This window comes from Dendrobates tinctorius, unplaced genomic scaffold, assembly GCF_039654945.1.
Source record: "Dendrobates tinctorius isolate UK_male_01 unplaced genomic scaffold, ASM3965494v1 ptg000229l, whole genome shotgun sequence".
Classification (NCBI taxonomy): Eukaryota; Metazoa; Chordata; class Amphibia; order Anura; family Dendrobatidae; genus Dendrobates; species Dendrobates tinctorius.
In genome coordinates this window covers 4,786,989-4,808,501 of record NW_027361896.1, presented here as the reverse complement: position 1 = coordinate 4,808,501, position 21,513 = coordinate 4,786,989, and the positions used below count along the sequence as shown (strand labels likewise).

General features: G+C 43.2%; 1 protein-coding gene across 1 annotated transcript in view; it reads left to right on the top strand.

Moving 5' to 3' along the window:
• TRIO (trio Rho guanine nucleotide exchange factor) overlaps positions 1-21,513 on the top strand; it is a 2,342,529-nt gene that overhangs the window by 517,369 nt on the left and 1,803,647 nt on the right. Inside the window, 1 exon segment of the mRNA XM_073555735.1 lies at positions 568-798. Within this exon segment, the coding sequence (XP_073411836.1) occupies positions 568-798 (231 nt within the window).

The window sequence follows — 21,513 nt, the reverse complement described above, 5'->3', positions numbered from 1 at the left end:
TATATCAGAACCGGGGCTGTCCAGGGAAGTTTGATAAAACTTGGGATAGGTGGAACTCCTCTCCTCTCACTATTCTAGTGCGTAGTGGTTCAGTACCACCGTAAATACTATGGTTAAAATATTTTAGGTTACCTTATGGCATCGAATGGCTATTAATACTGCATAAATATGTTTGGCAGTGTATTAGTAGTAGTTGTAGGATAATTAGATATGTAGTGTCATTTTAAGATGTATATTGCCAAATGGATATAAACAAAATGTTTTGCTTATTTGTTGATTCGGTTTATTAACACTGCAACAATACTTGGACTTATGAGTTCAATAGTTATACTAAGGATCTAACATGTAAGGTTGTTTTTCCTTTATAGTTGTTTGGGCAAATGCATATGTATCACTTTGGCTTTCATGTGTGTATATGTTTAATGGTTAATAAATTAAAAAGAAAAAATTATTGTTCTTGGAAGACGAAACCATGAAACATAGATTTTGATAGTCTAAAATATGTAGCATTTAAAAAGTGCTGAAAAATTATTGAAACTTACAACAGTTATATATTTCTGTTTAAAGGTTAGTCAAGAAGGAAAATCTCTGCTGGACAAGCTTCAAAGACCATTAACTCCTGGTACCTCTGATTCCCTGACTGCTTCTTCCAACTATTCAAAGGCTGTCCATCACATCTTAGATGCTGTCCATGAGGTTTTGCATCATCAACGACAGCTGGAAAATATATGGCAGCATCGTAAGGTTCGATTACATCAGCGACTACAACTGTGTGTTTTTCAGCAAGATGTTCAGCAGGTAATTTATTTTTAAAGGTAGCCATAAATGAGTGTCATATTAGAATCATAGAATCGTAGAGTTGGAAGGGACCTCCTGGGCCATCTGGTGCAACCCCCTGCTCAAAGCAGGATTCGCTAAATCATCCCAGACAGATGTCTGTCCAGCCTCTGTTTGAAGACTTCTATTGAAGGAGAACTCACCGCCTCTCGTGGCAGCCTGTTTCACTCATTGATTACTCTGTCAAAAAGTTTTTTCTAACATCTAATCTGTGTCTCCTCCCATTCAGTTTCATCCCATTGCTTCTAGACTTTCCTTGTGCAAATGAGAATATAGATGATCCTTCTGCAATGTGACAGAACTTGAGATATTTGTAGACAGTTATTAAGTCTCCTGTCAGTCTTCTCTTTTGCAGGCTAAACATTCCCAAATCCTGCAACCTTTCCTCATAAGACAGGGTTTGCACACCGGTCACCATCCTGGTCGCTCTTTTCTGAACTTGCTCCAGTTTGTTGATGTCTTTTTTAAAATGTGGCGCCCAAAACTGTACACAGTATTCCAGATGAGGTCTGACCAAAGAGGAGTAGAAGGCAATAATGACCATAGTGATCTATTAGTATACCCAAGTCTTTTTCACATGTGCTGTTGCTTAGCCCTATTCCTCCCATTCTGTATATGCTTTTTTCATTTTTATTGCCCAGATGTATTACTTTACATTTTTCCCTGTTAAAAACCATTCTGTTAGTTGCTACCCACTGCTCCAGTTTATTTATATCTTTTTTAATCTTCTCTCTCTCTTCTCTAGTATTAGCTATCCCTCCTAGCTTTGTGTCATCAGCAAATTTAATCAGTTTACCCCCAATTCCTTCATATAAATCGTTGATAAAGATGTTGAACAATACAGGGCCCAGGACAGAGCCCTGTGGTACCCCACTTGAGACATTCTTCCAACTGGATGTGCAGCCATTTACGACCACTCTTTGGGTCCGATCACTAAGCCAATTATGAATCCACCTAACAGTTGCCTTGTCCATTCCATACTTAGTCATTTTTTTTCAATAAGGATTGTGTGAGATACTTTGTCAAATGCTTTGCTGAAGTCAAGATATACTATATCTACAGCATTTCCCTGATCCACCCAATCAGTGATTCCGTCATAGAAGGAAATTAAGTTGGTCTGACATGACTTATTAGTTACAAACCCATGCTGACTCTGTTTAATCACTTCATTCTTATCCAGGTACTGACATACATGTTGTTTAATAATTTGTTCAAAGTTCTTTCCTGGTATAGAAGTCAGACTCACCAACCTATAGTTGCCTGGGTCTACCTTCTTCCCTTTTTTGAAGATAGGAACAACATTTGCTCTTCTCCAGTCTTCTGGGACTTCTCCTGTTCTGCATGAATTTTCAAAGATTATGGAGAGCGGTTCAAAAATTTCTTCTGCTATCTCCTTCAATAGTCTGGGGTGTAATTCATCTGGACCTGGAGACTTGAATTCATTTAGGTTAGCTAAGTGTTTCCTCACTATATTTCTGTTTATAGTTATCCTGGATTTTTCTATTCCCTTAATAGGACAGTGAAGAATAGTTGATGTTACATGTCCTTTCTGAGAGAAAACAGATGCAAAATAGGAATTTAAAAGTTCGGCCTTCTCAACATCCTGTCTTACCATTTTCATCCTGTAAAATTCCTATAGGATCTTTGACTTTTCTGTTACTTTTGAAATATCCCCCAAATCCTTTATTATTGCTTTTGATGTCTCTTGCAAGCCTCAATTCATTGTCAGCTTTAGATAATCTGATTTGTGCCCTGCAGGTTCTACAGACATCATTATATTCTTCTTTAGATATGCCTCCCTCTTTCCATTTTATAAACATTTCTGTCTTCCTTTTTAGCATGTGCTTAAATTCTTTGTTCATCCATCCTGGTTTCCTTAAATGCTTCCTATTCTTCCCTCTTTTCGGAATTGTTAACGATTGTGCTTTGAGAATTTCATTTTTCAAGATTTCCCATCCTTCCATTTTTGTCCTTAAGGATATCCAGCCATTGGATCCCTCCAATTCTCTTTCTGAATCCCTTAAAATCTGCCTTTCGGAAATCTAACCTTGACGTCTGAGTCTTCACAGGTCTTCCTCCTCTAGTTATCCAAAATTCTATAATAGCATGGTCGCTACCTCCTATGGTCCCAGCCACTTTTACCTCCTCAACCTCCCTGTTTATAAGGATTAGATCCAAGGTGGCTGTCATGTCCGCCATGTCTGTCATGTCTGTTTTGCCTCGTGACCCCTGGAGCGGTGTGCACGCGCATCTCATGTCTGCTATCCTGCATGTTCCTAGAGCAGTGTGCACACTCACCTCATGTCTGTTGAGTTGCAGGATGCCTGCGTTTCTGCTCTGCCTTCTGTGATCATCTCGTCATGTCTAGAATCCCTGATCATGTGTCCTTCCTATGTTCCAGCATAGGCTGTTTCTGCATTCGTCTCTGCATGTCTGAAACCCTGATCATGTGACCTTTCCTAGGATCCTGCACTGGTTCTGCAATCATCCTTGCATGTCTGGAATCCTGATCATGTGACTGCTCTGTGATCCTAGAGGATCTGAACTGGAAGTTCTTCCCTGAGCCTAACCCGGAAGTGGTGGTGCTATGCCCTATATTAGACCACCCCTTCCTGTGCTCAGGGCCTGAGTATTGTGTTGCTTCCCTGCATGCCTGCTTGATCTGCTGGTCGCTCGCTCTATTCTGTGCCCTTGCACTCTGCTCTGTCGTGCGTCTCTGCACACGCTCCGTGCTCGTATTCCGTCTCTTGTCTCGTGTCTTGTCTGGTGTTTGTCCCTCGTGCCATGTTTTGTCTCTGCTCTGCTTTGCCTTGTAGTCCTTCTTTGCTCTGATTCCATTCTGTGTTTCTGTCTATGTTTCCGTGCCTGGTTTCCTGTCTTGCCTTGCTTTGCTGCTTCGTGTACCCTGTTCCCTGATGTACCTCTCTGCACGTGCAGGCCTCGTTCTGTACCCTGTCTAGTCCCAAGGTTCTTCCTTGGCCCGGCTCTGGGCTTCGGCCTACGCTCCGCTGCTTGACTCTGTCCTTGGCATGTGTCTACACGTGCAGGTCTACGTTCTGTCCCTGTTTCTGGCGTGTCTGTCTACATGTGCAGGTCTCTGCTCTGTACCCTGTCTAGTCCCAAGATTCTCCCTTGGCCTGGCTCTGGGCTTCGGCCTACGCTCCGCTGCTAGACTCTGTCCCTGTCCCTGACTTGTCTGTCTACACCTGCAGGCCACCGTTCTATGCTCTGTCCCTGGCGTGCCCCTCGTTACGCGCAGGCCTCGCCTTGTACTTTGCCCCTGGCATGTCCTTTGCATGCGCAGGGGTCCTGTCTACTACTCTTTGCCCTTGTCTCTGTTACTTCATGCGCTCTTGCACTTTTCGTACTAGGCTTTGCCGTGCTGTCTGCACGCGTCTCTGTCCTGTATCTTCGCCTAGCCCTGCCTTGTGGCTCCGTGCCTCCGTGCACGTGCCTGGTCGCCTGTGCCTGCCTGGTGTGCCTCAGCCGTGCCGCCTCTAGCCGTGCTCGCCTGTGTGCCTCAGCCGTGCCCGCCGTCCAGTGCTATAGTGGTTCCCGGTTGCGTGGCCGCAGCGGTACCGCCTCTAGTTGTGCCCGCCTGCATATGCCATCGTCGGTACCACCTGCCGGTGCCCCCAGCTGTGGTCTCCGTGCTCCCTTGCACGCACGCTGGTTCTCGCACTGTGCCTTTTCGTGCTACTCTTGCACAAAGCCTTTTGCCTCTTTTGCTCTGCTCTGAACCGTAGTTTGCCTGCCGGATTCCATAACCTGCCAACCGCTGCCAGAGGTCCGGACCTAGATGACTGCGGCCTGATGTCCGGAGCTAATGTCCGTAGCCTGATTCCTGGACCCTGTCGGTCGATGCTAGCACCCCGGATTCTGATGCCATTGAACCCGTCCCTGGCGTGCCCTCGCACGTGCAGGCCACTGTCCTTGTGCTCCTCCCTGGCGTGCCCTCGCACGCGCAGGCTTCCGTCCTTGTACCTGTCCCTGGCATGCCCCTCGGCATGAGCAGGTCTCCGTTCTGTGAATCTGATCCTGGCTTGTCTCCTTGCACGCACCCTGTTTTGTCTCCTAGTGTTTCTGCCGGATTCCTGAAGCCTGCTGACTACTGCCGGAGGTCTGGAGCCAGATGTCTACACTCTGATGCCTGGACCCTGTCAGCCCTTGCCAGCCTTCCGGAGTCCGATTCCTCGCACCCTGCCTTGGACTTTGGCGTGCCCTGGCACGCACCTTGTTATATGGATTCTATGTGTTCACGTTTGGCACCTGTTTTACCTTGAAGAGTTCCGGATGCTTTGGACCTCGGCGTGCCTTTGCACGCATCTTGCTTTGTGTTCTTTGTGTGTTCATCTTTGCACCTGTTGTACCCTGAAGTGTTCCTGAATGAAGTTTACTTGAACTAATGCTTTGTCTCGTCTTGTCTTGCTTCCTGAGCCAGCCGTCTGGTCCAGCAGCCGTAGTGGCTCACCCAATCGGTCTTGCCCCTGACACTCCCTATATAGGGGGTGGTTCCTCACTAGGTCAGCTCGCCCTAGGTGGGTGGGTGTCACGGCCCAGAGGGTCCACTCATTCAAAGAAAAATGACTCAGCTTAAGCTGACGCTCGTCACAGTGGCAGTTCCCCTTGTTTTCTCCCCTACGTTTTGTAAGATAAAGTTGTCAGCAAGAGAGGATAAGAATTTCCTTGACCTGTTGTCTGAGAGAGATTCCTAGATGTTTTCTTGCCTCTGGGGTTGTGCATTTTTTTTATCACAGTTGGATGTTCAGAAATCTGCTGTGAGATTTAGGTTTCTGTCATTATTTCCAATTATGAAGTCCACACAAAAGAAAATGGAATGCGGCAAAGCTCCTGTATACTCAGTGGTAACAAGTACCGCTCAAACGTGACTGCTGAGAGGCACCTATCTCAAATAGACCGGGTGCACATCCACAGAAACTCCATAGTTTTTGCAACATATGTGAAAAAAGGTAGATGGCACTCACCATCTTAAAATTCCAATGCTTAATTCGGACATCTTAAAAGAGCAGAGGCAGGAGAGTTTTTTTGCTGGATGCAAAATCAGGACGACAGCTATTTCGCGCAAGTGTGCGTTTCTACAGGTCCTGGGGCAAATGGGAGGCTGTTATACAAATTAATGCAAAGAACTGCTCCACTCTGTACCATTAATCCCTGCTTTAGATCAAATGAACACACACACAAAAAAATAATTCTCAAATTAACAAATTTAAAAAAAACAATCAATAAAAAATGGATGAACATAACATAATAAATTACGAAAATACAGCCATTTCTACCTTATCACTAAAACCAACTGGCGATAAAGACCTATGATGGTCACCTGCTTCAGACGTGGCTTTAACTCTCTCAATTCCTGCAAATCTTAAGATAGTGGAATCCCCATTTTGTTGCTCATGTACATACTTTTCAATCTTGGGACATCTTTTTTATTCTGAATAGCATTAAAGTGTTCTCTAATGCGAACAAATAATGGATGGATTGCTGTTGTGAACACTTTTGATCTAGCTTCTGAGTTTGGGCTCCCTCTGATGGTTGCTGCTGGTAATGGAGCTGGTCTGGCTGACAAGTCAATCACCTGAGGAGGATGATTGGAGGTCAGATGTTACAGACTGGAGAGATTTAAGTGAGCAACCTCAGTTGTTGCCGGTGATTTGGTTTTCTTCCTGAGCATTTTGGAAGTCTGCTTGCCACCTGCTATGTCCTGCATCTTTCAGATAAGTTATTTGTTATTCCTCAACTATGGGAGACAAACTGAGAAAAAAAAATCCAGAAAGTCACATTCTGTTTTTTTTTTCATTTTATTTGCATATTATGGTGGAAAATAAGTATTTGGTCAGAAACAAAATTTCATCTCAATACTTTGTGATATATCCTTTGTTGGCAATGACAGAGGTCAAACGTTTTCTGTAAGTCTTCACAAGGTTGCCACACACTGTTGTTGGTATGTTGGCCCATTCCTCCATGCAGATCTCCTCTAGAGCAGTGATGTTTTTGGCTTTTCGCTTGGCAACACGGACTTTCAACTCCCTCCAAAGGTTTTCTTTAATCTTTTGCATTTGATCCATTTTTTGCTTTTCTCTGATTTCTGCCTTGCTGGTGTGAGTTCAGCCTTGTTCCCTGCTGGGACCTGTGCTGGACTCTTTCAGTTGCCACAGCTTATATCAGTCTTTTCAGTATTTCTAATCCCCTGTATATCAATATCTTTTGTTTTGCATCCAGTTCACACCAGAGTTCTGATTTAGTGGGGGAGAGATCGTGTGGCCTCAGTATTTTTATGTATCAGATGTGTTGGAATTTTTCTTAGTTTTTTCTGCGTGATTGCAGACAGTATTCTTTCCTGTCTAATGTGGATGTGTTTTTTCAGGCTCTGGGGTTGTTGTATGATGAACCTAATGTTATTGATCAAGCTGAGAAAACCTTATTGGCATTGAACCAGGGTCAGGAAGCGGCAGAGTTATATTGTCAGAAATTCCAAAAGTGGGCGGTCCTTACTAAATGGAACGATGATGCCCTAGTGGCTCTTTTTTGGAAAGGTCTGGCAGAGACCGTAAAAGATGTTATGGTGGGATTTCCTGTCCCCTCTGATCAGCCATTCAAATTGACAGATGTTTACGTGAACGTAAAACTATGCGAGAGGCGGTGTTGCCTTTCAAACAAACTTCTGAGCCCATGCAGTGTGATAGGGTTTTTTCTAGAGCTCAACATCAAGAATTTAGAAGGTGTAATAAGTTGTGCTTCTTTTGTGGGGATGCCTCTCATACTATTTCCGTCTGCCCTAAGCGGGGAAAAACGTTTTGGGCAGTGTACAGCCTAAATTCCTTTTGTTGGTTTCATTGATCTGCTCCTTTTCTTCATTTTCTGCTAAGGCTATTGTTGATTCAGGAGCAGCCCTGAACCTGATAGATTTTGACTTTGCCAAACATTGTGGTTTTTCCATGGTACCCCTGCGGACTCCTATTCCCTTGAGGGGTATTGATGCTACCCCTTTGGCGGAGAATAAACCCCAGTTTTGGACCCAGGTGATAATGCGGGTAGCCCCAGACCACCAAGAGAATTGTAAATTTTTGGTGTTCAATAATTTACATGACACTATTGTACTGGGTTTTCCTTGGTTACAGACCCATAATCCAGTTCTGGATTGGAAATCTGTGTCTGGGGTTAGTTGGAGTTGTCAATGTGTTCTTAAAGTCAGGGTCAGACCCTAGTGCCTCTTACTGAACTGGTTCATCATAGAGCCAGAATAGGATGTATACTGTGGAGTAGGAGTTATTTTTTCTGTATATTTGCTTAATGTCCTCCTAGCAGCAGCATAAGGCTGAGTTCACACGTGGCGTTTTTTTCGCGTTTCCGCGGCGGTTTTAACCGCGTGATTTTGCCGCGAAAACGCGAAAAATAAGCATCCCATGCATTCCTATGGGATTCCGCAATGCTGTGCTAATGCTGCGGTTTTTACCGCGGCGGAATCGCTTTGCGGTAAAAAACACAGCATGCTCATTATTTTGCGGAATCGCAGCGATCCCGCACCCATAGGAATGCATTGTTCCGCTTCCTTCCCGCATGTGGCTGTGCACAACATGCGGAAAGTAAGCAGAACATTTGCGGATGCTACCCACGGTCCGGAGGAGAGGAGACTGTCCTCCGGGCTTTGGGTACCATATCCCTGTAAAAAATAGAATTAAAAATAAAAAATATTGTTATTCTCACCCTCCGACGTCCCGCGCAGCCTTCTCGCTTCTCTCCACGCTCCGGTCCCAGTAATCCTTTGCGAAAATGCCCGCGATGGCGTCCGATCTCGCGGGATCGCGAAGTCTCGCGGTCATTCGCGCGACGTCATCGCGAATGACCGCGAGACGTCGCGATCCCGCGAGAACTGACGTCATCGCGGGCATTTTCGCAAAGGATTACTGGGAACTGATGCGCGGGACGTCGGAGGGTAAGAATAACAGTATTTTTTTTTTTTTTTTTACATTCTATCTTTTACTACTGATGCCGCATAGGCGGCCTCAGTAGTAAAAAGTTGGTCACACTCGTCAAACACTGTTTGACGAGTGTGACCAACCTGTCAATCAGTTCTCCAAGCGATGCTACAGATCGCTTGGAAAACGCTAGCATTTTGCAAGCTAAATACACTTGCAAAATGCTAGTTTTTCCGCGGGAAAATCGCGGGAATTTAAAATGCGATTTTCCCGCCGACTGGAATTCCGGAATTCTCGCGGTAATTTCCGTGAGAGTTCCGGTACGTGTGCACTTAACCTAACACCCAAAGTTCTTTGTCCCACAATGAGGCGAAGGAGAGAGAGCAATAATTTTGCAGTGGTCTCTTGATTTTTGCCACAGCTAGCAATATATATATATATATATATATAAACACAGTGGGGAAAAAAAGTATTTAGTCAGTCAGCAATAGTGCAAGTTCCACCACTTAAAAAGATGAGAGGCGTCTGTAATTTACATCATAGGTAGACCTCAACTATGGGAGACAAACTGAGAAAAAAAAATCCAGAAAGTCACATTCTGTTTTTTTTTTCATTTTATTTGCATATTATGGTGGAAAATAAGTATTTGGTCAGAAACAAAATTTCATCTCAATACTTTGTGATATATCCTTTGTTGGCAATGACAGAGGTCAAACGTTTTCTGTAAGTCTTCACAAGGTTGCCACACACTGTTGTTGGTATGTTGGCCCATTCCTCCATGCAGATCTCCTCTAGAGCAGTGATGTTTTTGGCTTTTCGCTTGGCAACACGGACTTTCAACTCCCTCCAAAGGTTTTCTATAGGGTTGAGATCTGGAGACTGGCTAGGCCACTCCAGGACCTTGAAATGCTTCTTACGAAGCCACTCCTTCGTTGCCCTGGCGGTGTGCTTTGGATCATTGTCATGTTGAAAGACCCAGCCACGTTTCATCTTCAATGCCCTTGCTGATGGAAGGAGGTTTGCACTCAAAATCTCACGATACATGGCCCCATTCATTCTTTCATGTACCCGGATCAGTCGTCCTGGCGCCTTTGCAGAGAAACAGCCCCAAAGCATGATGTTTCCACCACCATGCTTTACAGTAGGTATGGTGTTTGATGGATGCAACTCAGTATTCTTTTTCCTCCAAACATGACAAGTTGTGTTTCTACCAAACAGTTCCAGTTTGGTTTCATCAGACCATAGGACATTCTCCCAAAACTCCTCTGGATCATTCAAATGCTCTCTAGCAAACTTCAGACAGGCCCGGACATGTACAGGCTTAAGCAGTGGGACACGTCTGGCACTGCAGGATCTGAGTCCTTGGTGGCGTAGTGTGTTACTTATGGTAGGCCTTGTTACATTGGTCCCAGCTCTCTGCAGTTCATTCACTAGGTCCCCCCGCATGGTTCTGGGATTTTTGCTCACCGTTCTTGTGATCATTCTGACCCCACGGGGTGGGATTTTGCGTGGAGCACCAGATCGAGGGAGATTATCAGTGGTCTTGTATGTCTTCCATTTTCTAATTATTGCTCCCACAGTTGATTTCTTCACTCCAAGCTGGTTGGCTATTGCAGATACATTCTTCCCAGCCTGGTGCAGGGCTACAATTTTGTTTCTGGTGTCCTTTGACAGCTCTTTGGTCTTCACCATAGTGGAGTTTGGAGTCAGACTGTTTGAGGGTGTGCACAGGTGTCTTTTTATACTGATAACAAGTTTAAACAGGTGCCATTACTACAGGTAATGAGTGGAGGAAAGAGGAGACTCTTAAAGAAGAAGTTACAGGTCTGTGAGAGCCAGAAATCTTGATTGCTTGTTTCTGACCAAATACTTACTTTCCACCATAATATGCAAATAAAATGAAAAAAAAACAGACAATGTGATTTTCTGGATTTTTTTTTCTCAGTTTGCCTCCCATAGTTGAGGTCTACCTATGATGTAAATTACAGACGCCTCTCATCTTTTTAAGTGGTGGAACTTGCACTATTGCTGACTGACTAAATACTTTTTTTCCCCACTGTATATATATATATATATATATATATATATATATAATGTGTTTAATGGCCATATAATTGAGGTATGTGTCACAGGGATGGCTGCTCCCTGTGATGTAACCCGGAGTATTTTTTTTTCTTTGGTGCACATAAGTCCTAAGTGGTTGTTGTTCACACTTGTGTCCAGTTTATGGGTAGCTCTGAGAGATAGGAGGGTCAGGCTACCCATATACCTCACCCCAAGGTGAGGGTGCTCTCTGAACCTTTTTTCCCTGCAGAAGCCTGTGTGGGGTTGTGTGTTTGAGGACCTGCGGTGATGTCACGATCATGTGACTAGCCATGTAATAGGTACCTGGGTGTGGTTACAGCTATATAATTGAGGTGTGTTTGGAACATGGAAGTGAGTGTTTGGGAGTCTGTCAGTGTGGACAGATTTCTATGTGTCCATCCTGGACTCTACAGAGTGGTCTGTGTGCACAGAAGGAGAAGTCTTTCTGCGTGTGTGGCTCCAGACCAGAACCTGCTTGCTGGACATCCCTGTTATGATTGGGTCACCGAGGAGGAAAACAAGACCAAGCTAAGCTACAGAAAACCAGAGAGGTTGGTAACTAAAGTTGAGCGATACCGTCCGATACTTCAAAGTATCGGATCGGAATGGATCGGCCGATCTTAAAAAAAAAAGTATCGGTATCGCCGATTCCGATACCGGAAGTCCCATTCAAGTCTATGGGACTTCCGGTATCGGAATAAGAAAAACCCTATTTTTGCCTTGTACAGCCTCTCTGGGGTCTGTACGGGCCTTTCGGGGGGCTGTGCCGGCCTGCCAGGGGGTCTGTGCAGGCTCCGGTGGTCTGTGCCGGCCTGCCGGGGGGCTGTGCCGGCCTGCCGGGGGGGCTGTGCAGGCTCCGGTGGTCTGTGCCGGCCTGCCGGGGGGCTGTGCCGGCCTGCCGGTGGTCTGTGCAGGCTCCGGGGGGCTGTGCAGGCACCGGTGGTCTGTGCCGGCCTGCCGGGGGGCTGTGCCGGCCTGCCGGTGGTCTGTGCAGGCTCCGGGGGGCTGTGCAGGCATCGTCCGATGGGACTACAAGTCTCATCGGGCGATGCCTGCTACCATGACAGTGATTGACACATTAGCCAATGATGGGACAGTAGTAGTCCTATCATCCGGCTAATGTGTTGAATGTAAAAAAAAAAAAATTAAAAAAATTACATGCTACATACATACAACATGCATACTACATATATACTACATGCAACATGCATACTACATGCATGCTACATACATGCTACATACTACATACATGCTACATTCATACTACATATATACTACATGCATGCAACATACATACTACATATATACTACATGCATGCAACATACATACTACATATATACTACATGCATGCAACATGCATACTACATATATACTACATGTAACATACATACTACATATATACTACATGCATACTACATACATGCTACATACTACATGCATGCTACATACATACTACATGCATGCTACATACATACTACATGCATGCTACATACATACTACATGCTACATACATACTACATACATACTACATATATACTACATGCATGCTACATACATACTACATATATACTACATACATACTACATGCATGCTACATACATACTACATGCATGCTACATACATACTACATGCTACATACATACTACATACATACTACATATATACTACATGCATGCTACATACATACTACATGCTACATACATACTACATATATACTACATGCATACTACATACATGCTACATACTACATGCATGCTACATACATACTACATGCATGCTACATACATACTACATGCATGCTACATGCATGCTACATACATACTACATGCTACATACATACTACATACATACTACATATATACTACATGCATGCTACATACATACTACATATATACTACATACATACTACATGCATGCTACATACATACTACATGCATGCTACATACATACTACATGCTACATACATACTACATACAGTACATACTACATATATACTACATGCATGCTACATACATACTACATGCTACATACATACTACATATATACTACATGCATGCTACATACATACTACATGCTACATACTACATATATACTACATGCATGCTACATACAATACATTCATACAATACATACATAGACATACAGTACATATAACATAGAGTAACATACTTACCAATACTTGTCACATTGTTCCCCGAAGCCATTGTCGTGTACGGAATAAATATTAACATAACAAACCACAAAAATACTCACCCATGATCCGAAGCAGTCCACGAGTGTGTCCCACGACGATCTTGGGTAGAGAACTGCAGCATCAGCTGATGCTGCCGCTCTCTACGGGCTGCAGGAATCCAATGACGGAAGGTAGGTATCCTTCCGCACTGTATTCCTCCGCCACTTAAAAAAAAAAAGTCCCTAGTCTCACTTTATGCCATTGCTGCGTGGGAATTTCTCCTAGTGGGAGACTAGGGACTTTTTTTTTTTAAGTGGCGGAGGAATACAGTGCGGAAGGATACCTACCTTCCGTCATTGGATTCCTGCAGCCCGTAGAGAGCGGCAGCATCAGCTGATGCTGCAGTTCTCTACCCAAGATCGTCGTGGGACACACTCGTGGACTGCTTCGGATCATGGGTGAGTATTTTTGTGGTTTGTTATGTTAATATTTATTCCGTACACGACAATGGCTTCGGGGAACAATGTGACAAGTATTGGTAAGTATGTTACTCTATGTTATATGTACTGTATGTCTATGTATGTATTGTATGAATGTATTGTATGTAGCATGCATGTAGTATATATGTAGTATGTATGTAGCATGTAGTATGTATGTAGCATGCATGTAGTATATATGTAGTATGTATGTAGCATGTAGTATGTATGTAGCATGTAGTATGTATGTAGCATGCATGTAGTTTATATGTAGTATGTATGTAGTATGTATGTAGCATGTAGTATGTATGTAGCATGTAGTATGTATGTAGCATGCATGTAGTATGTATGTAGTATATATGTAGTATGTATGTAGCATGCATGTAGTATATATGTAGTATGTATGTAGCATGTAGTATGTATGTAGCATACATGTAGTATGTATGTAGCATACATGTAGTATGTATGTAGTATATATGTAGTATGTATGTAGCATGCATGTAGTATATATGTAGTATGTATGTAGTATGCATGTAGTATGTATGTAGCATGCATGTAGTATATATGTAGTATGTATGTAGTATGTATGTAGCATGCAGTATGTATGTAGCATGCATGTAGTATGTATGTAGCATGCATGTAGTATGTATGTAGTATGTATGTAGCATGCATGTAGTATATATGTAGTATGTATGTAGTATGTATGTAGCATGTAGTATGTATGTAGCATGTAGTATGTATGTAGCATGCATGTAGTATGTATGTAGCATGCATGTAGTATGTATGTAGCATGCATGTAGTATGTATGTAGCATGCATGTAGTATGTATGTAGCATGCATGTAGTATGTATGTAGCATGCATGTAGTATGTATGTAGCATGCATGTAGTATGTATGTAGCATGCATGTAGTATGTATGTAGCATGCATGTAGCATGCATGTATCATGCATGTAGTATGTAGCATGTATGTAGTATGCATGTACTATATATGTAGTATGTATGTTACATGTAGTATATATGTAGTATGCATGTTGCATGCATGTAGTATGCATGTTGCATGCATGTAGTATATATGTAGTATGTATGTTGCATGCATGTAGTATATATGTAGTATGAATGTAGCATGTATGTAGCATGTAGCATGTATGTAGCATGCATGTAGTATGCATGTTGCATGTAGTATATATGTAGTATGTATGTTACATGTAGTATATATGTAGTATGCATGTTGTATGTATGTAGTATGTAATTTTTTTTAATTTTTTTTTACATTCAACACATTAGCCGGATGATAGGACTACTACTGTCCCATCATTGGCTAATGTGTCAATCACTGTCATGGTAGCAGGCATCGCCCGATGGGACTTGTAGTCCCATCGGACGATGCCTGCACAGACCCCCGAAGCCGGCACAGCCCCCCGGCAGGCCGGCACAGCCCCCCGGAGCCTGCACAGACCACCGGCAGGCCGGCACAGCCCCCCGGAGCCTGCACAGACCACCGGCAGGCCGGCACAGACCACCGGAGCCTGCACAGCCCCCCGGCAGGCCGGCACAGACCACCGGAGCCTGCACAGCCCCCCGGCAGGCCGGCAGAGACCCCCGGAAGGCCCGAAATGACGGCGCATCATGATGCGCACACACCGTGCATCATGATGACGTCAGGCTGTCAATCAACTTTGAACTTCCGATTCCGATACCGACATCCGATATTGAAAAAATATCGGATGTCGGTATCGGAATTCCGATACAGCAAGTATCGGCCGATACCCGATACTTGTGGTATCGGAATGCTCAACACTATCGGTAACTAATCGGATTGCAGACCCCTGATCCTATCCACACAACTAGCAGTAGCCGTGGAGCGTGCCTACGATGATTCTAGATGCTTCGACACAGCTGGAAAACTAAATAAGCCTAAAGCAAGAAAAGGGGAAATCTAAACTGCCCCAGAGCAGACCACAAAGGAATAGACAGCCCCCAAGCATATATTGTTGGTGAGACAAGATGAAAACACAAACACAGGTAGGAAAATAGGCTGAGCAAATGATGGGGCCCACACTAACTAGAAAGGACAGGAAAGGAAAGACACTGTCTGCAATCACGCAAAAAACCCTGTAAAAATGTCCAACACTTCTGATAGCAAAAACTCTGAAGTCACTAGACTTCTCCCACTATATCAGCGCACTGGCATATTCTGAAAGCAGAGCAAAAAGAGGCCAATCTAATAAGGGACAAAAAACAAACTGACACAAACAGTAACATAAGGATGGAAATTCAGCACAGCCCCAGCCGGGGCTGGCTGACCACACAAAACTGAATAGACAAAACCAAATCAAATGTGAACAATAGCAAAGAACACTTAGCTTGCTTGAGCATGCAGGGACTGAACTGGAAACTAAGACCTCAGGAGGCAGGAATAATCACCAGCAGGGATAGAGGGAGTCAGCTGTCTTAAATCCAGTCAGAGACTCCAGATGTCCAATCGTCATCCTCATTATCAGGTGGCAGGCCTCTGTCAAGTAGATCAGCTCCATTACCTCCTGTAACCACTAGAGGGAGCCCGGAAAAAGAACTTGGGACTCCTCTGTCAATACAACCAGCTCCACTACCTTCACTAACAACCAGAGGCAGGCCAGAAAGTGAATTCACAACACATCCCACAGCCTGGGGAAACAGTTCTGGCTAGTCTGAGCCAGAGGAAGGAGGTCTGTGAGATACCTCCAGAGTGGACGGTCTGACAACCATGAGTGATACTGACCAGGGTCAGTGAGAAGTGTTTATGGGATACTTATGAGGATAAGAGGCATCCGGGAACCTGTGTGGCTGACACTAGCAGGTAACGTACAAATGACATAAAAAACTGACGGCACATCTAGAACTAGTCTGAATAGGTGCATACCAAAAAACAGCTTACATATCAAATAAAGAAATGGTTGCACTCAATTGCATTAAGGCATATGAAATGTATGAAGTACGAATAGCATAATGGCTTTTGTAATCTAGAAAAAACATATGAGATACTTAGCACAAAATTTGGCCAAAAGATGTGAGCCCATTCACCAACGTCAAGGTTATCTCATGGAACGGGTCCCTATTCTAACTGCCTAGTGGGAACTAACCTCTGGCTAATAACATGGTAAAGCCTGTATTTATAGGAAGATAGGAACCAAAATGTGATTGGATGTAATTAAAATCACAACTTGATGAAGGGCGAGTGCTCCGTCAGAAAGCTAACATACAAATGACAGAAAAAACTGACGGCACATCTAGAGTTATTCTGAATAGGTGCATACCAAAAAAAGCTTACATATCAAATAAAGAAATGGTTGCACTCAATTGCATTAAGGCATATGAAATATATGAATTACAAATAGCATAATGGCTTTTGTAATCTAGAAAAAACATATGAGATACTTAGCACTAAATTTGGCCAAAAGATGTGAGCCCATTCACCAACATCATGGTCATCTCATGGAACGGGTCCCTATTCTAACTGCCTAGTGTGAACTAACCTCTGGCTAATAACATGGTAAAGCCTGTAAGCACTAACAGGTAACGGACAGGAATCCGTGTTATGTTGCGGCCAGTAAGAGACTGTGTTTATTCTATAGAGCTGAATGTGTAACGGACAGGAATCCGTGTTATGCTTATCAGGGTCTGTGAGAGACTGTGTTTGTTCTATTGAGCCGAATGTGTAACGGACAGTACAGTGGCATGCAAAAATTTAGGCACCCCTGGTCAAAATTACTGTTATTGTGAACAGTTAAGCAAGTTGAAGATAAAATGATCTCTAAAAGGCCTAAAGTTAAAGATGACTCATTTGTTTTGTATTATAGGCTAAAAAGTAATACATATTGTAATTTTTTCACATTTTAAAAATTACAAAAAGAAAGATGGTCCGATGCTAAAGTTTGGGCACCTTTGGAGATTTGTGTGCTCAGATAACTTTGACCAAGGTTTCATCCCTTAATTAGCCTGTAAGGGATATGGCTTGTTCACCCTCAATGTTAGGAAAGGCCAGCTGATGCAGATTCCACAGGTTTAGAAACACATAGCCTCCTTTAACCTTGTGCGAAAAAACAGCCACCATGGGTTCTTTTAAGCAGCTGCCTAGCACTCTGAAAATGGTGGAGGCCCACAAAGCAGGAGAAGGCTATAAGAAGATAGCAAAGCATTTTCAAGTTGTCCTTTCCTCAGTTCAATATGTAATTCAGAAATAGCAGTTTACAGGAACAGTGGAGGTCAAGATAAGGTCTGGAAGGCCAAGCAAAATTTCATAGAGAGCTGCTTGTAGGATTGCTAGAAAGGCATATCAGAACCCCCACTTGACTGCAAAAGACCTTCAGAAAAATTTAGCAGATTCTGGAGTTGTGGTAATTGTTCTACTGTTCAGATACACCTTATCAAATATGGCCTTCATGGAAGAGTCATCAGAAGAAAACCTCTCCTGCACGCTCACCATAAAATTTAGCATCAGAGGTATGCAAAAGAACATCTAAAGAAGCCCAATGCATTTTAGAAACAATTCCTGTTAATTCGTTGAAGTTAAAATAAAACTCTTTGGTCGCAATGATCAAAGGTATGTGCAGAGAAAAAATTGCATAGAATTTCAGGAAAAGAACATCTCTCCAACCATTAAGCATGGAGATGGATCAATCATGCTTTGGAGTTGTGTTGCAGACAATGGCACAGGGAACATTTCACAGGTAGAGGGAAGAATGGAGTCAATGAAATTTCATCAAATTCTTGATGCAAACATAACACCATGTGTAAAAAAGCTGAATTTGAAAACAGGATGGCTTCTACAAATGGATAATGATCACACACATCAAAATCCACAATAGACTACCTCAAAAGGCGATAGCTAGAGGTTCTTCAATGTCCCTCACAGTCCCCCGATTCGATCATCATTGAAAATCTGTGGCTAGTCCTCAAAATAGCAGTGCATGCAAGACGACCCAGGAATCTCACAGAAATGGAAGAATTTTCCAAGGAAGAATGAATGAAAATCCATCAAGCAAGAATTGAAAGACTCTTGGCTTGCTACTAAAAGCATTTACAAGCTGTGATATTTTAAAAGGGAGTGCTACTAGGTACTAACTATGCAGGGTGCCCAAACTTTTGCATTGGCCTATTTTCCTTATTGTAATTTTTAAAATATAAAAAATGACAATATATAATTTTTTGGCCTAAAATACAGAGAAAATGTGTCATCTTTAACTTTAGCCCTTTTAGAGATCATTCCATCTTCAACTTGCTTAACTGGTCACAATAACAGTAATTTTGACCAGGGGTGCCCAAACTTTAAAATGCCACTGTATACTGGCGGCTGCATACTTCTAGGTTCCTGAGGAGCGGTTTATGCTCTACTTTAATAAACCGAATGGACTTTTTTTTTTTAGCCCTGAGTGTCCCAGCATATGGCTCAGCGAGCAGCAAAGCGAGTAATCCCCGTCCACAGATAGTGTGGGACGTTACAATACACACACACACAGTGGGTACAGAAAGTATTCAGACCCCTTTACATGTTTTACTCGTTGTTTCATTGCAGCCATCTAGTAAATTTAAAGGTTTATTTTTTTTCTCATTCATGTACACGCTGCACCCCATCTTGATTGAAAAAAAAACAGAAATGTTGAAATTTTTGCAAATTTATTAAAAAAGAAAAGCTGAAATATCCCATGGTCATAAGTATTCAGACCCTTTGCTAATAGGTTGAGTAGAAGCACCCTTTTGAGCCAAAACAGCAATGAGTCTTCTTTGGAGTGATGCAACAAGTTTTTCAAACCTGGATTTGGGTATCCTCTTTCATTCTTCCTTGCAGATCCTCTCCAGTGCCTTGAGGTTGGATGATGAAAATTGGTGGACAGCCATTTTCAGGTCTCTCTAGAGATGCTCAATTGGGTTTAGATAAGGGCTCTGGCTAGGCCAGTCAAGCATGGTCACAGTTGTTCTGAAGCCACTCCCTTGTTATTTTAACTGTGTGCTTAGGGTCATTTTCTTGTTGGAAGTTGAACCTTCGGCCAAGTCTGACATCCAGAACACTCAGGAAGAGGTTTTCATCCTGGATATCTCTGTACTTGGCCGCTTTCATGTTTCCTTCAATTGCAACCAGTCTTCCTGTCCCTGCAGCTAAAAAACACCCCCATAGCATGATGCTGCCACCACCATGTTTCAATATTGAGATTGTATTGGGCAGGTGATGAGCAGTGTCTGGTTTACTCCACACATACCGCATAGAATTATCACCAAAAAGTTCTATCTTCATCTCATCAGACTAGAGAATCGTATTTCTCAGTCTGTGAGTCCTTCATGTGTTTTTTAGTAAAGTCTGTGCGGGCTTTCATTTGTCTTGCACTGAGGAGGGGCTTCCGTCGGGCCACTCCACTATAAAGGCCCGACTGGTGGAGGACTGCAGTGATAGTTGACTTTGTAGAACTTTCTCCCATCTCCTTACTGCATCTGTGGAACTCAGCCACAGTAATCTTGGGGTTCTTATTTACCTCTCTCACCAAAGCTCTTCTCCCACAATTGCTAAGTTTGGCTGGACGGCCAGGTCTAGGAAGACTTCTTGTGGTCCTAAACTTCTTGCATTTAAGGATTATGGAGGCAACTGTGCTCTTAGAAACCTTGAGTACTGCAGATATTCTTTTGTAAGCTTGGCCAGATCTGTGCCTTGCCACAATTCTGTCTCTGAGCTCCTTGGCAAGTTCATGATTCTCATTTGGTCTGACATGCACTGTGAGGTTTTATATAGACAGGTCTGTGCCTTTCCAAATCAAGTCCTATCAATTTAATTAAAACACAGCTGGACTCCAATGAGTAGAACCATCTCAAGGATGATCACAAGGAAATAGACAGCATGTGACTTAGGCTAGTTTCACACTTGCGCCTTTTTGTGCAGCATTTCTAGCACACATGATACACATGCAAAAAAAGCTTACAAACGCTTGTAAATGCTACTATTTTTCGTTGCATCATCGTGCGCAATATGACAAAAAGCGCTGCATTTGTATGCTTTTTCATGCGTTTTTCCATGCGTTTGCATTTTTTATGTGCATGGTGTCACAATCACAGGAGGAAAATCCTTGAAAAATTCTTGCAACAGACTCCACCAATGGGACAGCAGTGGGCTTGTATTATGGGAATTCTTTATATAGACCCTGTTTACAGCTGAATTCTTCACATTTGCTTGAATTTTCTCTTGACAACATGGATCTGCGCTGGAAGAGTTTTCACTTCAACTTTGATATGGACATCAGGATGGCTCAGGCTTATGCAGTTGCTCGCCATCAACAAAGAGAGAGAGAGACAGGGAAGATGGCGGCGGCGTGTGTGGATACATCCGATTATTGAACTCCGGGAGAGCTGTGGAGCATACCATACCGTCTACAGCGAGCTCCAGGCAAACCCGGATAAATTTACTGATTACACACGGATGTCCCAACAAAGCTTCAGGGACTTGCTTGGTCATGTCCAAGATGCCATCCGGAGACAGGACACACAGCTCCGTCGTGCGATTCCTCCTGAGGAACGGCTCCTGGTCACATTACGGTACGTAGTATTGCAAAACCAATGCCTGCATAATTTTCTTTGTTCTCACATGTACGATTCCAAAGCTGGCCGAATTATTGTTCTGCCATGTAGTTAACCAAAGGCTGCAGTATTATTTTTATGCCATGTAGTAAAGAAAAGGCTGCATATTTATTTGTATGCCATTTTTTTTTTCTTGTTTTAAATTTTATTTTTTGTTGTTGTAAAAATCCATATACCCAAATATTAATTTTTGTTGTTTCTCGGTTTCCCAGATTCCTGGCTACTGGAGAGAGCCTCTCTTCACTGCACTTCTTCCAGTACTGGATTGGAATATCAACCTTGTCTGGAATAGTTGAGGACACCTGCCGGGCTTTGTGGGACGTTCTCTGTCCCGAATTTATGCCCCTGCCCACCGAGGAAAAGTGGATTGAAATTGCTGATTCTGGACAGTCTGCAATTTCCCAAACT